The sequence below is a fragment of the Chanos chanos genome, chromosome 7 (assembly GCF_902362185.1).
Source record: "Chanos chanos chromosome 7, fChaCha1.1, whole genome shotgun sequence".
In the NCBI taxonomy this organism is placed as follows: domain Eukaryota; kingdom Metazoa; phylum Chordata; class Actinopteri; order Gonorynchiformes; family Chanidae; genus Chanos; species Chanos chanos.
In genome coordinates, this window is record NC_044501.1 from 21,672,238 (window position 1) to 21,688,933 (window position 16,696).

Consider the following 16,696-nt stretch of genomic DNA (forward strand, 5'->3'; position numbering starts at 1 on the left):
TGTCTTTGTTTTTTCTGTAAATGACAACAGTGTGTGTGAGTAAACTGAGAGCGAATTTGTTCTCATACATTTGGCTAGGCTGTGTACAGTTCAGAAACATTTACATAAGCCACTCAAATAAGCTAAATAAAATCCCTTGATATTTATCTGCTGAATACACTCAAATACACTACCCTAGAAACCAACCAGTCTGCAGTGCAAAACATCACTGTTTGATTGGACGGTGATGCGTCAGTAGTGGCTGTTTTAGCGATCTGTCGCTAACAGTCTCAGTGACTGGTGCAAATGTTTGACAAAGGTAAATGAGAATGCTTCACAGGGTTAAAGAGGTTCTCACTCACTTCTTAGTGAATTCCAGTAAAATTACAAGCTTTTTGTTGTATTGCTGTTTCACAATAAACTGAGACCTGATGAGCCACTGCTACTCTTTATTTCTTTTCCAGTCACTCAGACAAATGTATTCCCTGTTCATGCCAGACGTAAATCAAGCCAAATGTAGAATGCTGTTAAAATTTATGAAACATTTTATGGTACACACAAGCATGTCTAGTAAGATTAACTCTATTACGTGCTAGGGAGGACTGCCCTCATTTTCTCTCCATCATTACAGAGCCCAAGCTGAGACAGTTCAGATCAGTGGACAATGAAAACATAATCTAAGGTGTTATTTTTGACATTTTTCAGGTTTATCCACTGATACTATGATATCTTATTAAGAGTGCACTTTTGAATCTAGGCTGTGTATTCATATGTGAATATGTGAACTAAAATTTAAAAGAAAATGTACATTGTAAGCACTTTCCATTCTTGTAGAAGAAATAGAGAACGAAGTTTTAAATGGTAAGACTTGACAAATTGGATGTGGTTACCTTTTACATGTGTCAGGTCACAGAGATATGTTCATTCAGACAAAATGACAAAGAAAGTAGAAAACTTCCTATATGTCTGTCCATCAGTATCAGGAAGCTAAGACCACTGACTTGTTACACAATGTTTATTACTGTACTGTACTGACTTGTTACACAATGTTTATTACTGTTATACACTATACATTTATCACCTGTGCAGGACAGTTAGAAAAACAGCAAAAAAGTGAATGGACTTAAATAACACTCCACTTTCCTGGTCTCCCAGTCATCAGTTAGCAGTGTCACTGCAGCCCAGCAGAACAGGCTCAGATTGTGAAAGAGAGAGAGTGAATGCTCAGCTTTGCATGAATAAGTGAAAATTAGTCCGTGTGAATTCCTGGTGGATGGTGTGAATGAGTGTGTCGGAGTCTGGAGCTCTCTCTGCTCCGGTGAGAGGCAGTGAGGGAGTGCTGTGTTCGGGGGTGTAGGTGAAGGAGAAGGAAGTGCGGTAGATAAGGCCGTCGACACGTATCAGTGACAGGGGGACAGTGATGGGTCTCCTCTGCCACCTCCACTCCCCACTGAACACAGACACATCTGGGACCACACACAGCATGGACCTCGGTGACCTGAGAGAGAGAGAGAGAGAGAGAGAGAGAGAGAGAGAGAGAGAGAGAGTGATGAAGAGATGGAAAGTGCAGAAAAGAGAGAGAGAAATTGGGGGAGGAAGAGAGAGAGAGAAAAGTTGTGAAAAGGGGTAAGAAAGAGAGAGAAAGAAGAGAGAAGAGAGAAAAGTTGTGAGAAGGAGATAGATGGGAGAAGAAGAGAGAGAGAAAGAGTGACAAAGAAAGAAAAACAGGAGAAAAGGGAGAGAGAGACCTTTTCATTGCTTTTATTTTTTCCACTGTCACCACTTTACCTGTAATTGTATCATGGCTTTCATTCTGTTTTCACCTCTGAACATTTGAAAATGTTACTAGTTTGCTGTCTCCTTGGTCACTTAGAGATATTATAGCCTCATCATTTCAAACTGTATGTGTAATGAAGGAAAAGTTGAATACATATTAGAACCTAACATTCTCTTAAACTGTCATTCTGCATTTCTATAGATGTATATCGCTAGTTTGCTGGGACCTTTGTCACTCTTAGTGAAGAGATGAGGACTTGTGGTGATATCTGATGCTTGGCACTAACATTAATTTTAAACAAGGCCTACAAGGTTCTGCAACCCAGTCTGCAGTTTGGGCAGGTAAATGTCATGACCCCTTTATCCACAGTAAACTTCCCCCATCCCTAGTCCATGTCTCACACAGCCTGGGTCAAACTTAGGAGAGAAATGGACAGACAGAAACAGAGCTTTGGTTGTATGAGTTCTAGCGAAATGACTTTATACTCATTCAGTCCTGTTTCTGAAATGATTTGTCATTTTTGGTCTTTTGACAATTACAATTTTAAAATTTAAATTATAATCACACATTGGTTTTGTCTGGCAGTGAGTTATGAAAAGTGAAATTATGTTAGGGGAAGAAGAAAACTTACAATGTGTCACCACCAAGTACAAAAGCATCCCAGGAGAAAGTGCCAAGTAATAATTTATGAAGTTTTTTTTTCATTACCACTGTTGTACAACAAAGAGGGACCAATATCCCTCTCTCTTTTCCACAAGTGAACTCCAAACACATTTGGGTAGTATTTTTTCCCTTAATGAGCAAGGAGTCCCTAATTCTTTGGCCTATTAGACAACAGCAGGGCTGTGTTACACTGGGGATTCCTGAGGTTTACAGGAATGCAGAGGAAGTGGTAAACTGAAGAGTGCACCATTCCAACTGCTTATTGGTGAGGGCCGTAATATTCAAATTTCACCCGGGGACAGTCATAAAAACGTAACTGGGCCATGCTTAACGAGAGGGACAGAGACCCAACTATTTGACCAACTAATTCATGGTTCCAAAGTAAAAAATAAAAATTAGGCACTGCTTGTGGCAACAAGTTTGTAGTTGGGCTCTTATAAATTCAAAAGGTGTTAGGAAAGCTGTCCTAGTCTTCAAAAATATATCCTTGACAACCACTTTAAAGACTGTGTCATGCTCTAATAAAGGAGGGGCAGGATTTTTCCAGGACTCACCTAAACATGGTCTCTGCCTCCATGTTTCCAAACCAGACCTTCAGATGTGGACTGAAGTTCTCCCCGTGTAATTCCAGCATGGCTACATGTCCGCCTCCGTTTAACTGAATTGCACAAAAAATGATGTATTTCAATTTCGAGTTTTCTTTTGATTTGTTTCTAAATGTATTTTAAATTACTGTTTGTAAATTGTTGTAGCTCTTATGTTCACTCTTTTGTGTATCCTGTGTTTTTTTTCTGATTGGTTCAGTCATAAGGTCATTTACACCGGTCATAAAGGCTTTCATCTGCTGTCATAACCATGTCTTTTCGAAATGTGGTTAAATTTGGTAATAAATTAAATTCAGTAAATAAATTTGGTTAAATTGGTTTTGTTATGGTAACTGATGTTTGCATTCTGAGAGTCTATACTGGCAAAATAGCATTCAAAAGGCAGAGGCACAACCAGTTGGTGGAATGAATCACATCTTGGCTACACCACTGAATGCTCACCTCAAGGGCAGTGATGACAGGAACAGGGCTGATGGAGGTTGGAGAACAGGTTAGACTCTCACTGAACGTGTACTCCACCACCTCTGTGCCAATGATGGTCCAACAAGAACCATCATTCAGCAGTTCCCGACTGCTGTCCTTAGGACACAAAGACGCCTGACACAGACAGACAGACAGACAGACAGACAGACAGACAGACAGACAGAAAGATAGATAGATAGATAGATAGATAGATAGATAGATAGATAGATAGATAGTGAGGTACAGATGGAAAGGGACAGAGTTAGAAAACAGGAGGAGGGGAATGAGAGAGAGAGAAAGAGAGAGAGAGAGAGAGAGAGAGAGAAGAAAGAGGATCAAGGATCATCTGTCAACAAGAAGACAACCCCTGGGATATTATCTTTTAAAAATAGTTATTTAACTTAAAATACTGTTGATGACATTGATGACTTTTCATTTGCTAGGTACAGACAGTTGTTTTGACTGATATTTTTTCTATGGGCTCAATTTGTGTTGTAGACAGCTGCTGGCATGTCCCCTAAACTTTCAAGGCTGGTCTTCCCATCTCATACATCTGTCTCTCAGACACCACCCTGAGATGGATGGGACTTTTAAAGATTAGCCTCAGGAACCACTCATTTAAGACGTTCTCCTGGAGCTAACGCTGTTATCACAGCAGACGCTAGAGTTTTTAAGGTTCATTTCTACATTCCTGTCTCGGGAGGCAGACTGCTTTAGGGACAGAACATTGTAAATTATGTGCTTAAAGTACACGGCAAGGGTACCCTGTGTCTACTTGTTTATGAATTTGCTGTGTGTGCATGTCAAACTTAAGGTGAAGTAGTTTGTCAGTGTTTTACATCTGTCTTACACAATACTAACCTTGCCTTGTATGGCTAAGAGTTGGTTCAGTGTTTTAAAGGACCTCAAAACAAAAACATATCTATCATACACCACAGACACTTAAACAGCACTTTCATTAACACATGATCCTGATCTGTCACCCTTTTCTGCCCCAGAACAAGTATCGGCTGTCAGCTCAACGTCATCTTTCTCAGTTGAGCTTCTGTGGCAAGTGGGTTGAGATAACAGAATCCTCACAGGCTGTCTGTGCCAGCAACCCAAGCGTTCCGTTCCCATTGTTTTAAATGCCTTCATGCATCACTGAGGGATTTCACACTAGCCATTTTAATCCACATGTGGCGTTGTTGTAAAAATGACTACTTATCAAAAGCAGATATTTTGTTATTCCATGGCAATAAGCCTGAAATTAGTCAAAACCTGAGTTCAACTGCTCTCTGTTTTGTGTTGACATAGATGTGGACTGTTACATTCTCATGAATAGCCATGACATTCTTTTTATATTTCAGACTGCTTTTAAAGGGATTTAAAAGCAGTTTTTCTAGTTAATTAATAATAACAGTGACTATTATTTGTATTTTTTATACTTCTTCTGACAGAAACAGTGATGAAGGTTTAACTAAGTTTACAGCATTAAGTCTGACTGGTTTTAACTGGACACCAGCTGTTGATTCGAGAGAAACGGATATCATGCATGGTTTATGAAGATGTTCCTCTACTGAACGTCTGTGTCTGGTGTTCACCTGGAACTGGATGATTTTCTCATTGGCAAGGCACAGGTACATCTGGTTGCTGTCCTTGAACTGAAAGGCACACTTATGAAGCTGGGACACAGGCTCATCCACGTCCAGGCACGCAAACTGCTTGTTAACCTTACGGATCACCTGAGATCAATGACAAACCATATTTTAGATAGAGATAGAGATATTTTCCCGTTAAACCCAAACCACCATTGAAAGTGAACAAAACTTTTTTCACGATGATTATCCATATGTATGGGGTTGGTCACTATTGTTAAATTAAAAAACATAAGATCAAAAAAAAAAAATTGCAAGATTTGGCAGAATTCATCCTCAATAGTGTGTTGTTTAAAAGTGGCAACAGGAATGCTACAAGAAACCTCTCATTCTCATATTGCATTGTGTCTATGCCTGAATTGTTTGCCTTTAAATTTGTGAGATTTAGTGGCTATTCATGAGTTAAATTGAAAAACTCCAGTCTACACAGAGGAAGTAGAGGTATGACTAACCCATAACATGCACCACTGCACCTGGCTCCATAACCACGTGACTGAGCTACAGAAAGAGGTTCGCCACAAAATGGCCAACTGTTTTCATTCTATGTTTCTCTAAGAGTCTAGTAGCGATATCAGAAGCATACATAAACGTATAAAACAGCCCACGCTCAAATATGAAAATACACTGACCTTCAAAAAACATACCTGTCAGCAATTTACCATAACTACAAAAACACATGGAGATCTGTGCCATGACGGTAAGTTAGCAAAACTGCTCACTGTGCTACTAAAACAACGACCTTTCTGCTGCAGAGCGTTAAATCAGCAAATAGTGACGCACGTTTTGCGTGAGCAGATTTCCCCAAAAAATACAAACGCAATGAAACGACGGACCGCAAAGTATTTTAATTTAAACAAAACAGAAATAATGTGGTACAAAACTGGATTCACCACGCCTAATTTTTGTTGTGAATAACCCAAAAGGAAACTCAGAGTTTCTCTAATCGGCTAAATGGCTGGGAAATAATATTTATTCAGTGCAATATTCGCTAAAGTTGAAAATTGAAACTAAAGTTGAATGTAATTTCTCATAGCATTTGATTAGGTTGATGATATCTTAGTGGGACTAAGGAAAATGTAGTTGTCCATGTCTTGGTTGGATTACGTAAATATTGTGGGAGTAAGCATGCTTTACCATTGGTGGCAAAGCAACCCCTGAGTCTGTGCAGATGAGTTGAACTACGCAGCCATAGCAGATGTACCCTTCACACATTGAGTAGTCACTCGGCTCAGACTGCTGCTGCTCCTCCACTGCAGAGAGAGAGAGAGAGAGAGATAGAGAGAGAGAGAGAGAGAGAGAGAGAGAGAGAGAGAGAGAGAAGGGGGGGGGGTCATTTATTCTTGTCCTCACAATGAAGTTTTTCTTTCTTTTATGTTTATTTTATTCTTATTTATTTAGCCTTGTACAAAGTTACTTTTTATATACACCTTTCTATAATGGCATGTTTGTGGGCCAAATTGTAGAAATCAGTTAAAATGAAAATAAAATAAAATAAAATAAAGCAGCAACAATTAAAAGTTATGTAGACAGAGTGCAGTAAGGTCGCTTTTTCTGACTTTTCCTCAGTTTTTCAATAAAATTAAATTAATAAATAGAGGAGAAATGAGAACTGATGGAGCCCAAAGCTGTGATATTGCCATATTTGGCAATATCAGGCAATGCAGGTCTTCATCTTTGTTGCAAGTGCACATCTGCATGCCATGTTTTGGCCATTAAGTGAGACAGGAAAAAGTAAGAACTTTCCCCATTTTCATTCCAAGCTTGAGACTTCAAAGACTATGAAAGACTAATTCAGGCTCTATTGTATTAGGTAGAAGACTGAACACAGGACTGGTCTCTAGATGTTGTCACTCTCTTCACTGCCAACAGTGGAGGAAGTCATTTCAGTCTAATGGGAGGATGAGAATAGCGGATGAACAATAATCACGACAAAACAGAAGAAGGGTAAAATGTTTTTGTGACCTCAACGCAATTTTTCAGGGGGAGGGAGGGAGAGAGAGAGAGAGAGAGAGAGAGAGAGAGTCTTAGATTGAATGTATGATGAGTGTAAAACTGCAAACCTAATATAACAGTAAAGGCAGTCCATTGTCTAGCGCTGGCCACAAATACCCCGTCCTCTACAGCCAGGTAACGTGTGCTGACCGTCTGAGACCTGAGACGGTTAAACAGTGACACTCTGGAGCCTGAGGATATACACACTGCAACACACAGGCACACACACACACACACACACACACACACTATGAGAAAATTATCTCAGGTTTACAGAGACATAACTGTACACAAAGAACTGACACTGTACAGAATATGAGAGAGAGAAAGAGAGGGAGAGAGAGTGAGAGAGGCCTGCTGTTGGCATGAAAAGTCCAAGAAGACAGGTTACATTCCTTCCCCACACTCTGACTTACTGCTCTCATCATCATTGTGTTTAAATGGATGTCTAATTTGGTTTAAACAGACAGTATAAGATGTGCACTTGCTCACAGAAATGTAAAAAAAGTCAATGTTACTTCACTTCACTGAGTCACAGCTGTCAAACATTAATGGTATCTTTTTTCTCTCTCTGTTTTCTTTTTGGAAAGGGAGAGCTGATGTCAACAGAAAGTGTATGCTCTTAGGTCAAAAGGTCATGGATCAAAGGTCAAAGGTCTGGCCTCCCTTTGCAGCAGCCTGTTTCTGCACAGTACCGCCCCTGATTTGTTCAGCCCATCTCACTTTCTCAGACAAGCACACATAGACACATTTAGACACAAACACACACACACTTTCACACACACACTCTCACAGACACAGAGACTCCTTTTCTCTTGACCACTAGTGCCAGTCTACCAATTTGACCTGCAAGTCATAGCCACAAATATACACACTTACATGAACACACACACACACACAGTCACTTACAGTCTGCGTTTTTCATGGACTGTCTCTTCTGAGAGGGCTTGGAGATGACTTTGATCAGATTACTTTGGAACGAGCCAATTTCCTGTCCACTACTGAAGAACAACCTCAGCAGCAGACGGAAGTGCTTCCGTTTATCTGTGTCTGATATATACAGGGTCTTTGCACAGGCAAACATCTGAGAGAGAGAGGGGGGGGGGGGGGGGGGGGGGGGGGGGGGGGGAGAAGAGGGGGAGAGAGGGAGAAAGATTATGATGATCGCTGGTTAGTTGGGAAAACATATCCCTATGATATATTCCTCTTTAACAGTGTCTGGGCAAATATATCAGAGAGTTTCAAAGTTTCTCTTTAAACAGGGAAGCCTTGCTCCTTCATAAAATACTGCAGCCTCTTCACCTTAAAACACATACTTCAGGCTCAGGTTTATAAGTCTCACCCTCCTGTCAGCCTGTTCCTCAAAGCTGAGCTTTAGGCTGTCTGTCTGTGGCCCACCGCTGTTATCCAGACCCATGTACCCACACAGGCGACAGCCTGATTCACCCGCATTGGATCCTAGACAGGAGAAAAGACAGATCAGGCTTTTGGACCTTTGGCACTTCTTCATTAAAACAACCACAATAAAATAAAAGTACTTCCCTAAATAAAATCCTTTTGACCATATCCTGTACAGCAGCACATAATTCATTATTCAGCAACACGAAAAGAGAGGAGGAGAGAAGAGAAGAGAAGAGCAAAAAGGGAAAAGGAGACTTTTAAGGTTTCCTTTATTCATTAACATAAAGGAAATGAAGATGCATACATTCACATGTTAGATTTAAAAAGTGCATTGTTCAGATGAGATTAAAACGAGAGCTGGTATACCAGGAACAGTGAAAATGATCAGTACCTTACACCTTCTCAGAACTTCTACAAATTTCTACAACTCTCCACTTTTGTGAGCCCATTTCAGTCCTAAAATTCTGAGGAAAGGACCAGAGTCTTCCACCAGCTCATAAAAAGCAGGTTTGAGTGTTCAGGCTGGTAAAGATTCATTCAGACAGCGCTAGAGGACAAAGAGTGCTGTGACAATGCTGTTGTAATTTTTGTTGTCTGACAAAAGCATCTGCCATGGCTGCCGTTGACAATGACAAACTCATCTGTCTCAGACGAGCACTCTCATACTTCAACAGACAAGAAAGGAGAACTCCTGACCCTCCATGACCTTTTACTGTCCTCAATCCCCTTTATGTCAGAGAAGCAGGCAGTAAATGAGGTCCATACACCAGCCTGTTGCTGGGGTTGCCTGTTTGACACATCCTGAGGTAGGATTGATAAAATTCTAGAGGAAGTTTATCAGGTGGGGTGTAGGACCCTGGGGATGTGGTGCAGTGACTTATCCATCTCACAGAGAGATATATCTGTCTGTCTCTGAGGGGTCCCCACTTTTGCTGGCTCAGAGAGAGGGAAGATGTTTAGTGGTCCCAGCCAGAGGAGGATGGGTTCCCACTTCTGAATCTTGTGAAAAAAAAAGAAGCACCATACAAATGAAATTGCATTAAATTGAAAACTTGAACTTTTGGACTCCCGCACTCTAAACACGTGAGAAATCTTCCTGGGAACTGATGTCTCCGTCTGCTCAGGAGAGCAAATAAAGTGCAATACCTGCTGCTTCAAGTCCTTTTTTTCCAAATTAAAAAAAAAGATAAGTCAACTGGAACATCCTTTGCACAGAGAGATTTAACCCAGTTGGCCTCTACGCAGTAAAAATACCCTCCAACTCTTACCTCTGACACGACTTCACAGCAAAGCCACATGTAAACTGGAGTCATTTTGATTAAAGAATATTAAATATTCAAAATGTCTTCTTCCATCCTGTGCATGACTTTAAAATAAAATGCTATGGAATACAACACTTTCATTGATTGACAGGGTAGCTCACCTTTGAGCTGCTCTTGTCTGTGTTTCCATCCTGGCCCACTCAGGTAAACACAGGGAGGAGGACAGAAAAACCTAAGAACAAAGAGCGAGAGAGAGAGAGCGAGAGAGAGAGAGAGAGAGAGAGAAGTAGAGATGCATTGTTGGACAGGACATAACAGTTTTTGGACGAGTTGAGTCCAGGATCACAAGATTAATACAAGAGTATAACTATGCTGGAATAAATGGTGCAGATTACCATCTGAAATTAGGAAAAATCTACTTTAGCACAGTTAAATCAGGTCATTAAGGTCAAAGGCAGTTGAAACAAATTCATTTTTTGTCTAGAACTAGCACTAGAACCTGTTCTGAGGTTCTCAGTGTATTCCCCGATCCACAGTCACGGCATTAGAAGCTCAACTGAGAGACAAATCTCTTACCTTTTCTCGTTCCCATAGGATTTCTGAGCAACTTTTGCATGAAGAATGAACACAGACTGGTCGGGTCGAAACTGTAAGTACTGTCTCACAGAGTCCCGGGTTACCCGTGGCAACGGTGAGAAACCATGATTCACCTCACTGTGGAAAGTGTGACATAGGCTGTTGGGTTTAAAAGGTCTTCGTTTACCCGCATGTGTTGAGTTTAGCATGAGGCTGGTTACAAACTGAGAGAGTACACACACTGATGAAAATATTTACATGGTGCTTTCTAAACATTCATTTGCAAACTTGTCATTTCAGGATACAGTAGGTCAGTCTCAGTGCAGTTCTTTTGTCTCTCTCCATTGCCTTGAAGCATAAAAAGACTGAAATACAATAGAAATGCACAAACATGCCTCCTCCAACACACACACAGAGAGAGAGAGAGAGAGAGAGAGAGAGAGAGACAGAGCACTTTCTTTCCTCTCTGTATCTAGAGTGCTAGAATGTTCTAATTTGTATGATATTCTCTCGACATCCCAACAGAGACCAAGGGAGTGTGATCATTTGAAAAGAGACGCATATTATGAGGGTTCTTCAGGTTCTTCAAGCCCTTTGCTTGGCCATCATCTCTCAAACTGCTTAAGTCAAATCTCACTGGCTCACAAGTCATGATGAAAACAGGAGCAAGGGCTGCTTGAAAATTCTCTGTATACTTTATTTATGACTAATAACTGTCGGAAATATGTGACCAAACTTCAGAAATATTTTCCGTGTTACTTTGAGCTGTTTAAGACAGCGGGGTCATGTCAGAATAGAAGTCTCCATGTTCACCTCCAGTAAATAAATCCAGTTACTGCAGAATCTTCTTCTACTGGAAAAGGTTTGTGAGACCTGGATATAGTGGCATAACTCTCTTCAAAATGGCTGGCTATCCATGATGGCTGTGAACAGGACTACGTTCAGTTAACTTCACCATCCACTGCCTGTCCAGTGGTGAAGTCTTTGTATCCCAGGATTTGGTGAGTACTGTTGACAGTATCCACAGCTGTGTTATATGGTCAGTCATACGGCTAACACAGACTCTATTCAGCCTAAGGGATGATTCACTTCTTAAGCTTAGCTTTCACTGACTAATTTGAGCTGCTATAGTGTGGCCAACTGTTTAAAAGTAGCCCCCATTAAACCTTTGACTCTCTCCTCACACAGGAACTTACATGGCTCACATCTGATCTCCCTCTACACCAAAAAAAGAGATGACTGCATTCCTCCAGTCCAGGCTGGCCAGCACAATGAGATTGCAATTTGTAAACACTGACTCTCTGTCATACCATCCCCTAAACCCTTTTTTTTCAAAAGAGGAAGAAGAAGAAGAAGAAGAAGAAGAAGAAGAAGAAGAAGAAGAAGAAGAAGAGGACAGAAGGCTACAAGGACTTTAGAGGCTTAGGATATCTTAAAAAAAAAAAAAAAAAGAAACTCTAAAACACTCACATATTTTTGACTGACCTTTTGAATACTGCAGCAATATGTGAGATTAGTTTGTAATTAAAGCAAGTCTCCCAGAATACCACTGAAAAAGGAAACTGAACGATGAAAAACAACAGGCTAGATTACTGTAAACCAGGCTACACAATATCTTTAATAGTTCTGTTATTCACTGTGATTCTGAACCACTGGTTCACTGTGGAGATGCTCCAGTTTAATATACTTGATTAAAATGTGCCAGAGGAATAAAATATCATTAAAAGAGACTCTCTCATGGCTCTCTTGGCAATTACAATGGCATCACTGTTTTTTTCTTCTCCTGCAAAAATGTTCCCACCTATTGCAAATAACAACACACTGAGGTCCACAAACCAGCAGCTCCCAGTGGTGGAATGCGACTGGCAATTTTCCACACGTCAAAAAAGGGAAGAAAAGACAAGTGCTCTTGATGAAAGAAAGAAAAGAAGGAATAAACCAAGACTGTGGGGTGCTTTTTTGGACATGGAGAAGCATTAATTGCAAATGGCACACTCTTGCTGTGTTTCAGAAGTCCTAAGAACATGTTATTGGACTGGTCTCACGCAAAACTCAGACAGCACTGATTATACCTTAGGACACTGAAAGGTCAAGATGTGCGCTTAACAGTAATTCTATCCCATTTTCTCTATGTCAGACAAAGAATGCTGACTGTGAGATGTATGTTTTACCAGTTAATGTTGACACCTAAATCCATATATACAATGTGACCTGCTAATCGAAGGCATGAAGACTGGAGACCTGTGGAAATGTAGACATGTTTTGTCTGCAGAGCCCAAACAAAGTAAACGCTATGTGTAAGCTCGTCTAGATGCCGGACTCACACTATGTTTGAGCTGTCTGTCCAAACAGTGTGGAGCCTATGGTTTAATTAGGGATTTTTCCCCAGGGGTCGTAGGGTCAAAGGTGTGGACCTGCTGCTATTTCACACACTGAAGACACAGTGGGACTGAGGAGCTAACTTAGCATTCATCTGCAATGCTTCAATGCTTTAAACTTGCCCAAAATTATATATATATAAAAAAGTACATATTACGCACACACACACACATGTGTGTCTTTGTATGTGTGTGTGTTTTTATGGAAATACTGCGGTATTTTATTGATATTTTGTATTAACATGTATAATTCGTATGATTTCTAGAATCTACTTAGTATTAATTAATCACTTTCACACTTTTTTATCTAAGATTCCATGGAAACTTACGTCAGAGTCAAAATGCAGCATTCATCTACTAATGCACTATTCAGCATAGCGCTGGGTCCTCATAGCTGGGCAACCAAAAACACTAGAGGACATCCCGCTGTTCCACTTTCAGAGGGGGTGGGGACTACATTTTAAACAAACTGCCTGAATTTAATACCTGCCCAAGCTCAGCCCGGTTCATTCTGTGTCTGAATTATACTTTAGATAGACCACCAACTCCCTGAAAAGGACAAACGGTTCCGATTTTTAACACATACTTTGAAAACCACTGAGGTGCGATCTGTGCGCAAGTCTGGTGACACTTGGAGAGGGCTGGATACCACTAACTTTCTACTTTTAGCTACCGCTGTGTTTGCTTGGAGATTTGCGTGAGGAAAACTTTTTACCTGTCCCATCCAGAGGGCCGTGACTCCGATCTCCCCTGAACAGTAGTCAGGTGAGTGAGCGAAGCCGCAGGTGTGTACAAGTGTGAGACATCCTGAGAGTTCGCACTTTGGAGACCTGAACCAAAAACATCCAAGAGAACGAAAACCAAGGAAGCACCATATTAGGCCAAATGTGAACACTGTTCCACAAATGTTAAGTATTCAGATTTTAAAATGTGTTCAAATTCAGTGTCTTGCTATAGTAATGTGTGACAGGGCAGACCAGAGGAGTTTTGTCCCACTTATGAATCCACGACTGTTTCACGCTACTTAAAGCAACGTTAATGAATTTTAGCGTATGTTCGTTTAATTAAAAGTAACTCATAGCCTGAGTGGTGAATCATATTTGAGATAAATTGATGGCTTCATTTTGTAACGGATCAGAATACTCGTTTCCTGTGCACTTTTGGTTTTAGCTGGCGGATAATTTGTGCACAGCTATATTATGCCGACTGTTTAAATTCTTCTCTGAGTTGAAGTCTCTATAAGGGCAACGAGGTAAAGTCATGACAGCTTTCACAGTTGTGCGTCAGAATCGAACGCCTTTATTTACAGATTAAAGTTATATGTGACGAAAGCCTTATTCTTCTTAGCCAGAGCCAATTATATTTATACACAGAGCGCTTGCATTGACGGACCATTTACCATGGGAGATCTTGAATGAATAGTGCGTAAACTGACAACTGAATGTAGCATTCTGAAGTTGTGCCTCTTCTCCTGTTTTAAAACCATGTTAAGTTCTCTGGTACCTTTTTGTGTTCCAGACATACGATTTTAAAATACCTTAATTGACATCATATGTTCCCCCCAGTCATTTATATGTAATTTTCGGGCGCATGTGCTGCTGTTGTGAGCATTTCTTTGTGAAGTTCGGTAAGCGGGTCAGGGTGCACAGTGAGCGCCTGGAAATGAAGCCGCAATCAAACTGCTAACAGTAGCAAAGCCCACATCTGCTTTCAATCCACGCAGTAACAAGAAGCTGCTGTTTCTTAATCTGGGTATGCCATGAAGCTGTCATTCAACTCTCAACCAAAGAAACATCGTTATTTTCACTCGTGTCCCCCTCGGTCTCCCACCCCATCCTGCGCGCTCAGTAACGGACTCATTCACTATTTTTTTTTTTTACATGTGCCCCATGTGAAGTTGAGAAGAACGTTGACATTGTGGAGGTTTACCCCATGGTGCTCCCCAAGGTTTTAGTGATTTACTGTGGTTTCAACAGTTTAGCTGAGACAGACTGAAGGCTTCACAGAAGCCCTGAAGAAATGTTCTCTCTCACTCTCTCTCCCTCTCTCTGTCAGTCTGGTGTACACTGTTCCTCTGCAGGTAACAGGAAACCACTGTTGTCTTGATTCCAGAGGAGCTGTCACTCAATGGTTCATAACTACTCTTTTCCCTCAGACAGTCATTTGTGCTCCATTCATAGTTCCTCTCTCTCTCTCTCTCTCTCTCTCTCTCTCCCTCCATTTCCACACTGTCATCTATTTCACACTTTTCTCAGTCTGTTAACTTTTTTCAGTCCTTCTCCACTTAGCACTCTGTTTTACCTCTCTTTGTTTCCATCTATCCCTTTCTATTCACGTATTGCTCCCCCATCCTCTTTTCCTCAGGTTTCACATGTTACATACAATTGGTCAATCTGCTGCTTGATGCGTGTAATTCATACTGAACATATGGCTGTTCCCTTGACTCACCTCTGCCCCTGTCCAGGCTTGAGTCTGGTTCTCTTTGGTCCTGCATATCATGTCTCTCTTCAGAACGGTCTCAGTGTTCTGCAGAGTGACTGCCCATCAACCTGTTAGCTTGTATAGACTCTTGGTATAGATCTCTCTTCCTCCACCAGTCTAATCCTTCGACTGTTTCCAATGAAACTGAAGCCTGTGTGGAGTATAGTTTACTAAGAGCACACACACCTGACCCCCCCCCCCCCCCCCCCCCCCCCCCCCCCCACAACTCTAGCTTTTGAGCCTTTATCAGTCCTAAGGGAGTGTGTTCATCCTTCTGTATGTTTGCCTTTGGAGATTATCACCTGCTGTTCAGGTGTGCAGTTCACACACTGCTCTTGCTTAGCAAACACAAGTGAGCCAGTGATTAAGAGACAGTCCATGCACACAGGCACTTCCACACACATGCACACTGAAGTTGCGTCCAAAAGGAGGTCCACATTTCCAGACAATAGCTGTAGGTTTTTGGGGAGGACGACTGGGTGTCTGAAGTTTGAAAGCAAAAAAAGAAGACTACTGCGGGTGTTGTTGCCTGTATAATAAGAACCAACATTACTGCAATTTTACTGCTATAATGTTGTCTAATCGTTGTTACGAATCATTAACACCCATCTGACACTTGTGTAGATTGCTTTCATGAACAGAACTGTACCCAAAGCTCAAATTACCTGTGACTGCTTCAAATTAGCAGACATAACAGCAGGTAAATCTACCACAAGTGGTTAACCTATAATCAATCATTGTAATCACGATTACAGTGATTACAACTGTTATTACAACAACAACTGTTCCTTGAGGGTTTTTTTTGCCATGTAGAGGATGAAAGTTGCATGACTGGTCTCATTCCCAAAGGGAAAAACACGTGCAAGTATTTTAAATTAACTCATTTTCAACATGTCACTGACATGTGCTTTTTTGTTGCCAAACATAAGTTCCTGTGTGAAGATGGAGAGGACTGGGTGGCTGTGTCTCTCCCATAGGAGAGATGTGCCTTCGTCATTTAGACAGAAAAAGCAACATATACGGAGATTATATTTAGAAATCAGCTTTGTTTAATACAGTCTCTCTCGATATATGCAATATTCTGATCTAATCTCTGTGGTGTACATCAGTGAAAACTTTGTATCTTTCATGTCCACTGCAACAGTACTGCTATGCTGTGAACTGATCAGTGATGAAAACCATGTTGTTACATGGGTTTTCACTGACACATGTATGATGTGGAAATCATTTGAAAAACTTTATAAGTTATGAGTGTTCATGTCCTCAAAGTGTTGCAAGGCTTTTTTTTTTTACCATCTGAAACCCAGCCTCAGAAAATGATCTGGACTAATGGAATATACAGTTTTCACTAGATGCCTAAACATTCAAAGAATGGGTCTTGTTTATTGTTAGTCTGAAAAAAAAAAAAACACTTTTGCAACTTTTGCACTTTCATAAAAAAGTACATTCAGGAAAGTGTTATCAAATCTTCTAATCAATATAA

The 16,696-nt window shown here is 40.8% G+C and overlaps 1 protein-coding gene across 1 annotated transcript; it reads right to left on the reverse strand.

The window, feature by feature from the left end:
• Positions 1–1,203: 1,203 nt before the first annotated feature.
• On the reverse strand, positions 1,204–15,226 carry rbpjl (recombination signal binding protein for immunoglobulin kappa J region-like). Its single transcript, XM_030779073.1, has 12 exons — positions 15,181–15,226; positions 13,448–13,539; positions 10,355–10,578; positions 9,940–10,010; positions 8,458–8,573; positions 8,025–8,199; positions 7,184–7,321; positions 6,258–6,373; positions 5,070–5,210; positions 3,466–3,621; positions 2,974–3,077; positions 1,204–1,477 (listed from the first exon to the last, which is right to left on the reverse strand). Exons 1-12 carry the CDS (start codon positions 15,224–15,226, stop codon positions 1,204–1,206), a joined length of 1,653 nt encoding a protein of 550 aa, XP_030634933.1.
• Between the last annotated feature and the right edge of the window lie 1,470 nt (positions 15,227–16,696).

Excerpts from the sequence above, each read along its gene's own strand:
- rbpjl (XM_030779073.1), bottom strand. The coding sequence starts at position 15,226 with ATGCAGGACCAAAGAGAACCAGACTCAAGCCTGGACAGGGGCAGAG. Across the intron at positions 7,322-8,024 it reads GTCCATGAAAAACGCAGACT|TGTGTATATCCTCAGGCTCC; the intron begins GTAAGTGACTGT and ends TGTGTGTTGCAG. Across the intron at positions 5,211-6,257 it reads GGGTTGCTTTGCCACCAATG|GTGATCCGTAAGGTTAACAA; the intron begins GTAAAGCATGCT and ends CATTGATCTCAG.